The sequence below is a fragment of the Drosophila arizonae genome, chromosome 2 (assembly GCF_054131065.1).
Source record: "Drosophila arizonae isolate 15081-1271.41 chromosome 2, UAZ_ARI_1.0, whole genome shotgun sequence".
Lineage (NCBI taxonomy): Eukaryota > Metazoa > Arthropoda > Insecta > Diptera > Drosophilidae > Drosophila > Drosophila arizonae.
Genome location: NC_142922.1, coordinates 19,867,060 through 19,881,122, shown reverse-complemented (window position 1 = coordinate 19,881,122; position 14,063 = coordinate 19,867,060). Strand labels below are relative to the sequence as shown.

The window sequence follows — 14,063 nt, the reverse complement described above, 5'->3', positions numbered from 1 at the left end:
ATTATAAAAAATGTATAATAATATAAATCAATAAATTTACACGAATAGAATATTTATTATTGAATCTGTGGTAAGCAAACAAAAGTAGACAAATGAACGAGGGACTAACGAACATCCAAAATAAATACAAATATTTTCCTTAATTTTTCTAGATATAAATTCAGAGATAAACTGAAAAAATAAAGTAAAATGTGTATACCAAAACAAATAGTAGAAATTATTTATTCCGCCCTTAACACATCACAACAAATTTTCACATAATGCTTGAGCGCATTAGAGCAACGAAACGACATGAAGACATCATTTAACTTTCATATAGTCAAAGCACGAAACAATTTTATGCGAGTGCCGGGACATTTGTAGGCAAGAAAGCCGTCTAATCATTTGAGCAAAGTTGAACAATTTTTGGGGGGTACAAAAAGTTGAACAATCCTTTTCATATACACACACATACATATATCTCTCTCCACACTTGAGCGCCTTTTAATGGCCCTCTGGAGCATCTAAAACACATACGCTGTAGAAGCAAAAAGAAATGGTGTTAAAAGAACGTCAGCACTAAAGGGTCGACCTTTAATTATAGCCCAGTTAAGCCCTTTTTTTGTTTGGCTGCTTTGAGCTTTGCAGAGAAGTCAAACCCGAGGCTAGCATACTTTTTGGGGCAATCAAAAATGTAGTGAAATTTTTGCTCACTTTGTTTAAGCAAGGAGACAAAGTTTTCAGCAGCTTTACGGTCCCACAAAACTTGCTCAGCTTGTACAAAATTATAAAACAAAAGCAAAAAGCAAGCACCAGCATTTTAATTAGTCGGTTTCCCTTTTTTTACGAATGGAACTTGTTTTTTTTTTTTTTTTTTTTTTTTTTTTTTTTTAGGTTGGGCACACATTTTTGTTTACTTTTTGAATGGGCGAAACCAAAAAAAAAAAAAAAAACAAAATATATACTATATTCAGATTGTCCTTCGACCGCATGCCTATGGTCCAATGTTGATGTAGGTCCGTCTGGCCAGAGCAGGTTAACAGCCCTTTTTCGAGCTCTAATTGAAGTTGACAAATCCTCAGAGAAGGGGCTGTGGTGCAACACGGCTTGTAATGAAAATTAATGTGCTGGGATGTAGGCCAGATAGATTGCTCTGGCCTTGCTCAGCCAGCAAAAATTAGCTAAGACAATTGTAAGTACAATTGTATAGAATAATTGAACGAAAGCTCTGCTCCTAGGAATACATATATCCTTTAAAAATAAATGTATCTACATCTTAGGATCTCCAGCTGATGCAAGCCTATTCAGTCAGTGCTTCAGGCAAAGCTCTATACAAATGTTTGCTAATTTTAAGAATTCTCTTTTTCACATCTTCACAGCGGAATACATACATACATATAAAATATATATTCTTTCTTTGAGCATTCCACACAATTCTTTTGCAGCTAAATGAGTAAAGTAAATAAAAATCTTAGTCTCCCGCAAAGAGAGAAAATTCCAAGACAAGAAATGTCTTCGAGGCGCACTCCTGGGAATAAAGTCGTAAAAGAGTCGGGCATTTCCTTCTAAACAAACTCCAGGCACAAGCTAGCATTGGCGAAATACTTTAATATACTGTAATGAAAGTTTTGGCCAAACGATTTGATAAACAATTCCGAGTCTAATAAAAGACATTTAACGTCTGGGGAAAACACAATTTGCGACCAAATTAAATACACCAGAGGCGCAAAAAAATAAAATATTTTAAGACGCATTTTAACCATTTGCAAAGTTGTGCACGAAACTCAAAGGAAACCACAAGGCTAAATAGTAGGATAGGCCACACGGGCATAGGACATAGAAACGCACAAGCAGACGGGCCATAAAGCAGGAAACTAAGTGAGTTATGTAAGCTGGGCCAACTGTTGCCAAATAAAGCGGCACAAATTGTTTTAATATATAGAGCGACGAGTTACGCCAACTGGTCTAGAATATATGTAAAGCTAAGGGATAAAACAGTTCAATATGAAAAATATTAGGCCGTATACATTTGTAGAATGTTTACAGAGGTCTCTGGTGAAAGGGAGAGAAGAAACCTTAATTGGCACTTTGGTCTTTGGCGATTTTAAGTTTGAGTGCATTGATACAAGGATTTTGAAAAAGAAACAAGCTATGAAATTCAGACATAAATATATTAATAACAAAAATAATATATTAATAATATATAATAAAAGTTCGATATCTAAAATATATTGGTCAAACGGCAAAACTTGAACCTGTTGGCTTCAAAAAATATTTTAGGAAACAACTAAACAACAAAGAAAACTATTTCCAAACTATGTGATAGTACCTAAAATTACTGAGATTTTGCCCAATCGCCAAGTATGGCCAAAGAAATATATTAAATACACTAAAATTGTGATAGATGTTTATGAAATATGATAGTTTTTTGGCTAAAATCTAACACAGGCAATATAGAGCGGAACTTTATATAGATCTTTAAAGAATGACAACTTTAATCACGACATATTTGGACTTTAAAAACTATCAATTTATTTCAACCTACTTCGAACTACTTCCATAGCAATTTAAAACTGATTTGAGACTTCTATAAGCAAGTAAAAAGTTTATCCGAAATTGATTTTTTCCCCTTTGGGGCAAAACATGTCATATGTTATGAAATGAAAACAAACTTAAAGTAAGCCAGCAGCCTGGGTTAGTCTGGGGTCACAACTCTCGGTTACCTTCAAACGTGAAAAATGTATAAATATAGCAGCCGAGTCAGCTGCCGAAATCACAAGCAAGCGTTCATTTGCATAATATGTAAGTATAAAAAACGCCAACCAAGGCACTCACTACCCACAACAACAACAGCAAAAAAAAAAAAAAAATAAATAAATAAAAATAAAAATAAAAAAAATAAAGTAAAAGCAGCAACAACAACAACAACAACAGCAACGGCGACAGCAGACAGAGATGTCAGAAATGTCAGCTTTATTTCCGCAGCATTTTTCCATCTCTTTTCATATAATTTGGAATGTGTTGGTATAGAGGTTTTGCGAGTCTGCTTTTACGTCTTCTTAATGCATAATTTAACAGGTGCCCTTAGCGAGAGTCGAGGGGCGCGGCGAGCGGCGGACTGAAGTGTGGGTCAGATGAGGGGCATAGCAACAGTAAGCGCACACAAAAGCAGGCAACAATCAGCAACTGCGTGTTGTTATTCAAAGCACAAACACTGCACACACACACACACACACATTCATTCACAGTTGGCATATATAGCAGATGAATAAGCTGCACACTAACGAGGCTAGAACTGAGGCTAGAACTGAGGCAGAGTCTAAGGCTGAGGTAAATAATGTGTAAAGTGAATGTTCTTCAATTCAATTCCATAACGCACTGGCAAACACATACACACATACACACAATTAACTTATAAACCTGGCTATTTGATATTTTTGTTGTCAACTTTTGTCGCTTGATTAAGTTTGCTACGCCAGGTTTGCGTTTACAATGTCACTACAAAAAAGACACCACATTTATGTTCTATATTTTATTACAAAGGTAATACGCACACACACGCACACATACAGCGATGCACAAGCACAGATACACACACAAACGCGCGAATGTATAAAAATATAAACGCGCCAGTTGGAAAAACGCGCCAAGTTGGAAAAAAAACAATTTTGTGAATTTATATAAAAATATATATAAATAATATATTTAAATGTTTTTATTGCAATTGCTTTTATTTCATTTGCTGCACAGTGTGTGTGTGTGTGTGTGTGTCAGTGTGTATGTGTGTTTGGCAAATATTTGGTTACAGTACGTTTGAGTACGAGCCAAAAAACTCGAACAACTATTTACAACTCCGCTTGAGTGTAAGTTTCAAACTCGACTGAAGCATTGAGCGCAGTGTGTGCGGCTTTTATGCGCTGCCGTCCACTCAAAAGGACAACTGAGCCGAGTGACTGAGCTCAGCGCCTACGTAAATTTCATTCGGAGTGAATCGTTAGTGAGCTCGTGCTCTGAGCCATACTCAATGCGCTCTTTCTTTCACTCTTGTTCTCTTGTTGCTTTCGGCGAGAGGTGTGAAAGGTCTTGCTCGTGAGTTTATATTACAACAAGTTGCTGAAAGTTTCTGGTATTTATGGGCATATACTATTTAAGGGTACTGTTAATGAACAATTTTAATAAATTATAAGATAAAGAATAGAAATATTTATATGTTTCAATAATACTTAATGAGCAGTAAATAAATGAAATGACCTAATGGCAAATATTTGTCTGCTATTACTGGTAATATATTTCCATAGTTGAATTGTTGATCAAAAATTATCAACCATCTATAATAGCAATGAAATAATAATAAATTTTTAAATTGTCATATATATAATTATCATATTTCTTACCGTGTAAAATTAACCTATTTAATTTGTAGTACTTAGTTGGACATTTTTTCAAGCATTTTTTTATAGTATATGCATATAAATATAAAATATATGTGTATATACATATATATGCGTAAGCATATAACCTTTTATTTTCACTTTCAATATATATACAGAAATATACATAGTAATACAAAAAAGCCTTGACCTGAACTAAATCTGTGTATCCAAGCAAAACTATATAAAATATTCAATTAAATTCTGGCAGCAGCTGAGCTTGGCATATTAATTACTATTAGCCAGCATCTGTGTGTGCAGAAACGCAAAGCTCAAGGTTAAGAGTCTGTTCAGTTTTAATGGAGCCAGAGAAATGTCCTTCGCATGCATGTCAGGGCCCAATCATCAATGTACTTAACTTTAACATACGCAACGACTAAATATGCTTTTAATTAAAGCAACAAATATTAATTAGGCCCAGAGGCTTAGGGCTTGGTGTGCGCTTACACTTCCTGGCGAACAAAAACACATGCTAAAATAAATAAATATATCCCAATGCTATCTTACAATATCCTCCAGCAGCTTAGCACAGTTCGCTGAGTGGAAAATTCAACGCGAAATGACTCATTGCCGGCTGCGACCCGCCCCGCCCCTTTTGCTGCCCACGCAAACCTATTCCCACTCAGCTGGCTGAGACAGATGCCCAATAAATTGCCAGCCGGGTACCGCAAATGAGCGCCCACGGCTTCAAGGGTAGCGCTGATTCGCTCCGCTGAAAAAGCTCGAGCGGCATGCGGGGGCCGGACGACAGCTTGGCTAAATCCCACTCAACTCTGAGTGGTAATGGACTGAGCAGAAGAGCAAAGAGCCAAAGAGCCAAAGTGCCAAAAAGAGAGCCTGAACGTTTCCTCGTTTTGGTCTTGGTCTTGTCCCTAGCAGTTTAAGCGGCAATATTCTTAAGGGTTCTGCAGGGAGCCATCGAATACTTGAGCGAATATTCTGTCTTCTTGTAAATAGCTACAAATTTTACATACGTTTTTTTACTTTCAATAAAAAATATTAAATCTGATGTGAGCTGTAAGCAGATAATTAGAGTTTAAGTTTGAGAATTTTCTTGCATTTGTCATCCTCGTCAAAGAATAAATCTTGGCATAATTTTGTAAGCCGGCAAAGCTTTTATTATTAAGCTTTTATTCACTTTTATTTGGTCACCCAAAAGTATACTATAATATTTAAGAGCTATATAATTATGAAAAAGCTATATAATATGTATATACTATATATATAACCTATCAAATATATGAGGTTTAATCCTACCAAATTTGAGCGAATCTCTTAGTTTATATAAAAATGGTCAGAAAATGGCCAAAATATGATCGGTTAGTCAAATTGTCAAACCCAATTCTTTGAGAAGAGCCCCACTTCATAACAAACATTTTAACTTTTTTCTTTATTAATTATTAATTAATTATTAATAATTTATAATAATCTATTATTTACTCACATAATTCTGAAAACTTAAAAGGCAGATAATTCATAATTAATTTGCAATTGTGATAGACGAATAATTTGCATATGATAGGGGGCAATAATAAGCCATGCTGCTATAAAACGTGCATCAAACTTGTGGAGAAACTTCAGTATGAAGCCGCCTACACCGACATGAATTACACCTGTCTCGTGCCTTTATTCACATTGCTATTCGCTTTGTTTGTGTCTGGCAGTCTGAAAGCTCTTAATCCGTATCGTCACAGCTGGGAGCTGCTGCTGCAGGAGCCCAGCTCAGGACCCTATACGAAAGAGGATGCGGCTCCAGTGCAAGAGCTTTGGCTAACCCAAAGTCTTGATCACTTTGAGGCTGGCGATAATAGAACCTGGCAAATGGTAAGCAATTTAGCTATAACTGCTGTAATTATCAATTTCACATTGAATATATGTTTTCCTTACAGCGTTATTTTCGCAATGCTAAATATCATAAGCCCCAAGGGCCGATGTATATATTTTTGGGCGGCGAGTGGACCATTACGCCAGGTTTACTCAGCACGGGTCTAACCCATGATATGGCCTTGGAAAATGCGGGCATTTTGTTCTACACTGAGCATCGATACTATGGCCAGAGCTGGCCATTTGAGTAAGTAGAATGGAGTGCATATCAGAAATAAAACCTGGAGACTATTTTATTCATCTAGAAATAACAACCTGACTGTGAAGAATTTAAAGTATTTAAGCCTGCATCAAGCCTTGGCCGATGTCGCTCACTTCATACGGTACCAAAAATCGCAGTCAGTCAATCTAACGCATTCCAAAGTCATCCTCATCGGTGGCTCCTACTCTGGCAGCATGGCAGCCTGGATGACCCATCTCTATCCAGAGCTTGTCGCAGCAGTCTGGGCCTCCAGTGCTCCGCTGCTGGCCAAGGCAGATTTCTATGGTAAGCAGAAATTTGTGCTCTATTCGCTCTTGATAAGGTCTTGATAAGATCTATTCAGAATACATGCACAGGGTCGAAAACTCTTTGACTCTAAGCTATGGCTCCAATTGTACGCGGCGCTTAGAGCGAGGCTTTAAGCACTTGGTAAACCTCTTCAATGAGAATAAAGCAAGCGATTTACTCAGCAGACTGAATGCCTGCCCAAATTATAATGCCAGTGATAGCCTCGATCGCATCTCCTTCTTCAGTGGCATCAACAACTACTTCGCCTGGATCACACAGAGTTACAGGTGAGACCTGCGGACGAGTTGAGTTCTTTACTTTCTAAAGCGTCTTTTAGTACCTACTTGCCACAACTTTGCGAAACGCTTCTCTCGCAGCACTCAAGCGACGCAGAGTCCTTGCTAACTTTTCTTGAGCTGCTCTACGCGCTTGACCAACGCTGGAATGCATATTACTGCCAGGACTTTAGCTACAAGTCAATGCTGCAGCTGTACAGCGAATCCTCGGACCACAGCTCGGGCTGTAAGTTGCGTTCTTTACTTACGACTTTTCAAGGTTTTATAATTTTTGTGTCTCTATATACATTTTATATATTTTGAATTTGCGCTCGACTGATTCAGTATTAAGGGTATGTGAATTGAGACGTACCCCAGGACCGTATACATATAGAGCTTAGCTTTAGAGCTAAAAGACCTAAGTGGGTCACTCTAACTAGTTGCGTGGTAAATAGAAATCTTCCTCAGTTTTATACTAAATTTTCATGTGAATCACTCCCTATTGACCTGCTCCTCCTTGAAATGAGAAAATGAAAAAAGTATATATGGTAGATAATAGGTAAATAAATAGATTGCAATTATGCAAATTATTAACTCAACTCTGCTCGACTGATGGCTTTATAGTTCATTACGATAATATGGATTGTTTCTCGTTTATATAAAAGTTCTCAGTTTATCTGTAAAATAATATCCATCAAACCGCATGACAATATTTGGTGTAAGAATAGTTGTATGCCTCGAGAAGAGTATGCCACACTCGGTGTGATTAGAACAGCCTGTTGACAGGCAAACTTGGCTCATTTGCTAACAAATCAAAAATTTGCTTGCAGCACGCGCCTGGTTCTATCAGACGTGCAGCCAATTTGGGTGGTTCACAACCACAGGCAGGAGCGCCATTAACGCCACATCAGGCACTGCCACCTTTGGCAGCGAAGTGCCTTTGTGGTATTTCGAGCAGCTATGTCGTGATGCATTTGGGCCGGAACTGGGTCCGGCCACACTTGCCTTGGGCATCGCACAGATGAATTCTGAATTTGGTGGACATGACTTCGACCACAGTCTGCGGTATCGTCAAGTGCTGTTCACTCACGGCGAACTGGATCCATGGCGGGTGCTGGGCTATGCACGGGGCCGCCAGGCGTTGGTTATAGCAGGCGAGCATCTAGCAATTAGCTGGGTAAATAGTGTGTTAATTAGTCTTGTACCCCGAGCAGGATACTCCCATGTAGAGGACCTCGCCAGCATCAATGTGCAGGACAGTGTGCCCATGAATCTGGCCAAGCTGCGTGTCATGTCCTTTCTACGTCGCCACACCGAAGTCATTTAGATGGCATGAAACATCTTTATTCTTTATTAAATAAATATCTTATGCTCCACGTGGGTGTCACTCTGTAAATTCCACAGCTCTGCAACCTCTCGCATGCGTTGCGGCTTTTCTTTGTTCGCCTCATTGATCCTGGACAAACATAGACAAATTGAGTGGCACTTGAACGTAAGTGAGATAAGTGTTTCGACTTGTCTTCGCATATAAATATATGTATATATATGTGTACATAGTATATGTTCTTATACATTCACGTAGGTGTATGTGGGTGGATTGTTTGCTAAGCTCAAGAAATCGAGAAAGCACTTTCAGTTGATTAGCAGAATGCACTTACATCATGTTTGCGTTAGGTGTTCAATAATCAATTAGAACAATGCATCAAGGTGTTATTAGTTTCTTAAGCACTTTAATAGATTTAGTTAGTTTAGTTGAAGTGCGGATTTCAATTTAAATCAGAAATGTTTGAAGAGAATAGAATGAACTAAATTTTGTGGTATATAACTAAAAATGTATTAGTAAGCTTTTATGTCTATTTTTTTAAGAGCATCACTTCTCTAGAGTCTTGGAAATTATAAATACCAAAAATAATTAAATAAATAAATTAAAAAAAAATAATAAAATAATAATAATAAAATAATATTATCATATATGCTTATAATATATGTATATTATGCTTATATATTTATTATTTACTATATATAGTAGATGCTGTACTCTGCTGATTGACTAACATATACTTCAAATAACTCACTTAACCTATTATGTAGTTATATAATAGGACACAGTTAGGCATTTCATATACCTCATTACTCTAATGACATTGGAAATGGCCTGAAATACCTCATTCCAATGCTATGCCCATGCTCTTCTCTTCTCTTAGTTTATTTTTAACTGAGCCCGACTTACAGCGCATTATAGTTGCACCACCTTTGGCAGCTGCCAATATAAGCAACAACATTTGCGCATTGTGGCTCAGGGCTAATGCCAGCTGAGCGGCTACGCAACGTCATGTCTGTGCAAGCTCGCCCACCGGTAAAGCAATATAGGAGACGGCGCATGAAATATTTCTAATATTTCCCCAAACAGCAAAAAAAAAAAAAAAAATGAAAACACAAAATTAAATAAGAAAAGCGCATTGGGCTTGCTAATCCAAAGGCTCAAAGTCGTATATCAGGCATATACGTGCTATACATTTCGAAAGGATTGTCTATGATGTGCGAGATTGTGTTAAATTATTAAAGCCCAAGTAGCCAAATCGCATCCAACGAACGTGAAATGGGCTTGGGCCATATGCATACGACACCTCCCAGCGATAAGGGGCGCTTAACGGCAAATGCGCTCCTATGAAAAGTTATTATTATTGGATCACGTTGTCGCTGTTGTTGCTTGTTGTTACCCATCGTCCATTGCCATTTCCAATGTTTTTCTTGGGCGTAAATTGCAAATTGGTGAAATCACAGCACAGTGGCTGTTAAGCCTCAATGACTGTTGCTGTTTCAGTTTATATATTTCGCTATAAGAATTATTATGCTTGAGTGTGTGTCAACATGGAAGAAGATTTCATTTTAGCATAAGCCACACCTACACAATTTGTTGTTTGCTGAAGTAAATTTTCTATTCTTATGAAATTAAATATTTATATGATTCTCAAGACATTTTCTTCGGTGTTGAATCTTCAGCCAGCGCTGTACACAAGCTATGAATATTTACTTTCATTATTGCAGTGCGTTTAAAAGCTTCCTTGGTATACAAATAAAATCATAATCATAAGCACACAAACTAGAACTTTTATTTACAATTGTCAAGTTATCTGCATGCCTGCACTAACAAAGCAAAAAAAAAAAAAAATAAATAAAATAAAATTAATAATTAAAAACATTCACGTAACATCTCCAACAGCTCCCCAGTAATCTGGTTTCCAATTATTGTAAATTTAAAAAGCTACTGATATTACCCGATGGAACCTGTTCATAAATCTAAAATGCGATTTACCAGCTAATATCAACATGTCAATGTGATAAAATAAGTTCAGCCCTTCGTGTTTATCAGTGTTATATAAGCAAAGCTTAAGACTTTCTTTAAATAGGCCATGTATCGGGATGGAAAACCATTCGCAAGCTTGAGGCGTATCCAACAACATGAAGTACTTACCAGTGTTTCTGGCACTGCTCGTGCCCCCAGCGCCGGCAGCAATTCTTGAGGACATTCCAGGTTCAGATGAAATGGATATTCCAGCATTTGTTCAAACACTCAACCAGCTTCACCGTGGGCCACCATTGCCGCCAAGCACCAAGCGTGCAAATGTGGAGACTCGATGGTTCAACCAGAGCCTGGACAACTTTGACGACACCAACAAGAGCGTGTGGAGCCAAGTGAGTTCGCTAGTTGCTTACAGGAATTAAACTAATTATGTCTAACTTATCTTCGTCAGCGTGTTATGATCAACGAAGACAACTTTGTAGATGGTTCCCCTATCTTCTTATTACTCGGCGGCGAATGGACAATTGATCCGAGCTCCATAACATCAGGACTGTGGGTTGACATCGCAAAGGAGCACAATGGGTCACTGGTCTACACTGAACATCGATTCTTCGGCGAGAGCATTCCAATTCTGTTAGCTTCAAATCTCTTCTAGCTAAATTTTCTAATTGATATACATAAAATTAATGTTTTATATTACAGACCCCTTTCAACGGAAAACCTTAAGTATCATGGTGTGGAACAAGCTTTGGCCGATGTGGTGAATGTTATCAAGGTGCTCAAAGAAGAGGACAAGTACAAGAGCTCCAAGGTCGTCGTTTCAGGCGGTTCCTACTCTGCGTCCATGGTAGTTTGGCTTAAGCTATTGTACCCCGACGTAATAGTGGGCGGTTGGGCTTCCAGTGCTGTGTTAGAGGCTAAAGTCGACTTTTCCGATTTCATGGAAGTTGTTGGCAGAGCTTACAGACAGCTGGGAGGAGACTATTGCTACGACCTCATCGATAATGCGACATCTTACTATGAGGATCTGTTTCAGACTGGTCAGGGAGCTAAGGCCAAGAAACTCCTCAATTTGTGCGACAGTTTCGACGAGAATAATGAAAGGGATCAGTGGCAATTATTTAGCTCGATTGCAAACATATTTGCAGGCATAGCGCAGTACCAAAAGTAACTATGGCACAAGCAACATCTTTCTTCTTCTTCTATATGATTTTGTTTCTTTGTAGACCAGAAAACTATGATTTGGCCCAATATTGCTCCGTTCTGCGAAACTTTGATATTGATGATGCCTCAGCACTATCTAAGTTCGTACAGTGGCGTTTCAGGCAACAAGGATGTCATAATCCTCGATATCAGGACACTGTTGATTATTACAAATGGGCCAAGATTAACCACAATGGTAGCCGTAAGTAGAGCCGTATACCGCAAAAGACACTGTAAATCAAATACAAACCATTTTCTTTACTTCTTAGTACATCTCAGCTGGTTCTACCAAACATGCAGACAATTTGGTTGGTTCCAATCCTCTGCAAACAAGAATCACCCATTCGGATCTACTTTCCCGGCAACTATGTATACGGATATGTGTCACGACGTATTCGGATCCCAATACACCTCAGCGAAAATTGAAGAATATATTCAGGCCACAAATAAGAAGCTTGGTGGAAAGCATCCAGCTGTGGAGAATGTTTATATGACTCATGGTGCTTTGGATGGATGGAGCGCAGTTGGGTCTGACTCTGCTACAATTATTCCACAAGCCTCGCATTGCTCCGATGTTTGGTCAATCGGTCCCACAGACAGTCCCGCATTGCGTGCAGCTAAGGAACGAGTGATTGAACTAGTTCGCGAGTGGCTTGCATAAACTCCACATGAGCGAATTTACATTTGATTGCGTCCTCTCGAGTTGAATATGATTGATATTTGTGTAGTAAAACGTGAAATGTGCTTTCCACTTGGTACATTGTACAGTACCAAGTACCAGTACCAATTATTTTTGTTGTTATATGAAAAATTGAAAACATTTACATATATAGAAGAAGAATAATTTCGTATAAAATACAAATATAGCATTTAAATTATTATATTTTGATCTTTTAAACTTGTTAAACTAGCTTCAAGATATCAGTAATAATGATGAATAATAATGTTTCTAAAAGTCACATCAACAATAAGCTAGCTCAAATGTTTCACACTCACGAGAATTGCATTTGCAATTCTCAAGGGGCCAACCTAATAAAGTGCTTAATTTGCGACTAGCGGTAAAACTTCTTTAAAAACATTAAACAAAAAACCCGCGAAATTCCATTTTAGATCAACTTTTTACTGAGCGAACTGTTCGGGCAAAAGCTCTCTGTGCTCGGCTAAAGAAACCTTGAGCATGCGCTTGGTTGAGCACTCGCCCAGTCAGTGAGCGCCGCTCCGCGAAAGCTGGCTCAAAAATCCTATCCAATTCCGTTATGAATGGCATCCTGTTGCTTGAGCAAACTCGTAACAGGTGGCAAGGCTATGGCAGCGCTCAATGCGGCTCGGAGACAGCTTTAATAGCTCTGCCGACGGCATGGCCAAGTGGCAAGTGGAAGTTACTTTAACAATGGCAGCTAAGCTCCGATTCCCTTCCAAAGAAGAAAAAAAAAAGCCAAAAATGAGCGGAAACTGCTGTGTTTGAGAGTAACGTTTCAGGGCTTTCTACAGACACCTTGACACTGTGACACACAAACACAGTTGCAGGTGTCGGCATCAAGTTTAAATTACAATAGCCATCCATGTCAGCAGCAGCGGAAAATTCTTTAGAGCTCCGTTCGCTTAGTCTTCGTTCAGGGCTGTTACCTTGAAATTTGCTAATCGCGTACATATCTCTCAATTTGGCCAGCCGTGTACATGTTTACCTTGTTGCCCAGCAGCCAGGGCTGTGAACTTACTTACCACGAAGAGCTAAAATAACAGCGTCAAGTGGATTAGCTTGCCAGGAAGTTTATAAAGTAAAAACTTAATTGAATGGCAAAAGGAGGCTAACAAATTGCAAATTGCAGGCAAACTGCTGACAAACTGCTGAATTAACAAGTCGAGTGCCCTTTAACTTTTAGGTGATGGCATGAGCCTTAAAAAGGACCATTAATATATAGCATTTTGTTTTCGCAGCATAATTAAGGATTGTTATTGTGTATAACATAAATATTTATGGAATATGTTAATTAAAAATTTATTTATAATCAGATTGAAGCTCACCTAGAATATAATTAGGCGCAACTACAATCTTATATTGGACAGGCACCATTTATAGTATCATATATACCCAGTTTCAGAACATTTAGCTAACTTCTATTTCAAAAAGGTCGAAGAGTCTTTATAAATTAAATATATTTAGTATTTATAAAGTCTACCGAAATCTCTCTGCTCTCGTTAACTAAGGGAAGGCGAAATATTAAAAGCAACACATTTATTTCTGTAATATTCAGGTTCATTTCTGCCTAGATTTAAAATTTTTGCATAGTCTATCCATATCTGAATTTTCTGATTAACCAGCAAATTAATTTGCCTAAGTACATGTAAAATGGAAGCTCTGATACTGAAAATAACAATTGAGCTATGCACCCAGGTGGGTTAGATGTAAATTTATAATATAATTTAAAAGTGCCTACAGAGCGCTGCTTGAATGGAGTCTATTAAAGCAGATTCTCTCCCAGGCATCAAAACCATTC

At 38.0% G+C, this 14,063-nt stretch overlaps 3 protein-coding genes across 3 annotated transcripts in view; 2 read left to right on the top strand and 1 right to left on the bottom strand.

Annotated features, from left to right (window-relative positions):
- Window positions 1-3,924, bottom strand: part of LOC108620753 (IDLSRF-like peptide) — a 46,260-nt gene extending 42,336 nt beyond the window's left edge. Inside the window, exon 1 of the mRNA XM_018017684.2 lies at window positions 3,791-3,924. The gene's annotated coding sequence lies outside the window, so the exon portion shown is untranslated. The remainder of the gene's footprint in view (window positions 1-3,790) is intronic.
- Window positions 3,925-5,755: 1,831 nt separating this feature from the next.
- Window positions 5,756-8,538, top strand: LOC108609311 (putative serine protease K12H4.7). The gene is made up of 6 exons (XM_089462773.1): window positions 5,756-6,233; window positions 6,299-6,480; window positions 6,539-6,780; window positions 6,839-7,070; window positions 7,121-7,305; window positions 7,889-8,538. The coding sequence occupies exons 1-6, from the start codon at window positions 5,925-5,927 to the stop codon at window positions 8,383-8,385; spliced, it is 1,647 nt and encodes a 548-aa protein (XP_089318899.1). The 5' UTR covers window positions 5,756-5,924; the 3' UTR covers window positions 8,386-8,538.
- A 1,942-nt stretch (window positions 8,539-10,480) lies between these two features.
- On the top strand, window positions 10,481-12,446 carry LOC108609310 (thymus-specific serine protease-like). The gene is made up of 5 exons (XM_018001071.2): window positions 10,481-10,754; window positions 10,814-10,995; window positions 11,065-11,529; window positions 11,589-11,767; window positions 11,835-12,446. The coding sequence occupies exons 1-5, from the start codon at window positions 10,521-10,523 to the stop codon at window positions 12,224-12,226; spliced, it is 1,452 nt and encodes a 483-aa protein (XP_017856560.1). The 5' UTR covers window positions 10,481-10,520; the 3' UTR covers window positions 12,227-12,446.
- Window positions 12,447-14,063: the final 1,617 nt, after the last annotated feature.

What these genes read in the sequence shown, in the direction of transcription:
- LOC108609311 (XM_089462773.1), top strand. Translation starts at nt 5,925, where the DNA reads ATGATAGGGGGCAATAATAAGCCATGCTGCTATAAAACGTGCATCAAA. An exon ending in ATAATAGAACCTGGCAAATG is followed by an intron (nt 6,234 to 6,298) that starts GTAAGCAATTTA and finishes TTTTCCTTACAG; the next exon opens with CGTTATTTTCGCAATGCTAA. An exon ending in GGCCAAGGCAGATTTCTATG is followed by an intron (nt 6,781 to 6,838) that starts GTAAGCAGAAAT and finishes AGATCTATTCAG; the next exon opens with AATACATGCACAGGGTCGAA.
- LOC108609310 (XM_018001071.2), top strand. Translation starts at nt 10,521, where the DNA reads ATGAAGTACTTACCAGTGTTTCTGGCACTGCTCGTGCCCCCAGCGCCG. An exon ending in GGCATAGCGCAGTACCAAAA is followed by an intron (nt 11,530 to 11,588) that starts GTAACTATGGCA and finishes GTTTCTTTGTAG; the next exon opens with ACCAGAAAACTATGATTTGG. An exon ending in GATTAACCACAATGGTAGCC is followed by an intron (nt 11,768 to 11,834) that starts GTAAGTAGAGCC and finishes TTTACTTCTTAG; the next exon opens with TACATCTCAGCTGGTTCTAC.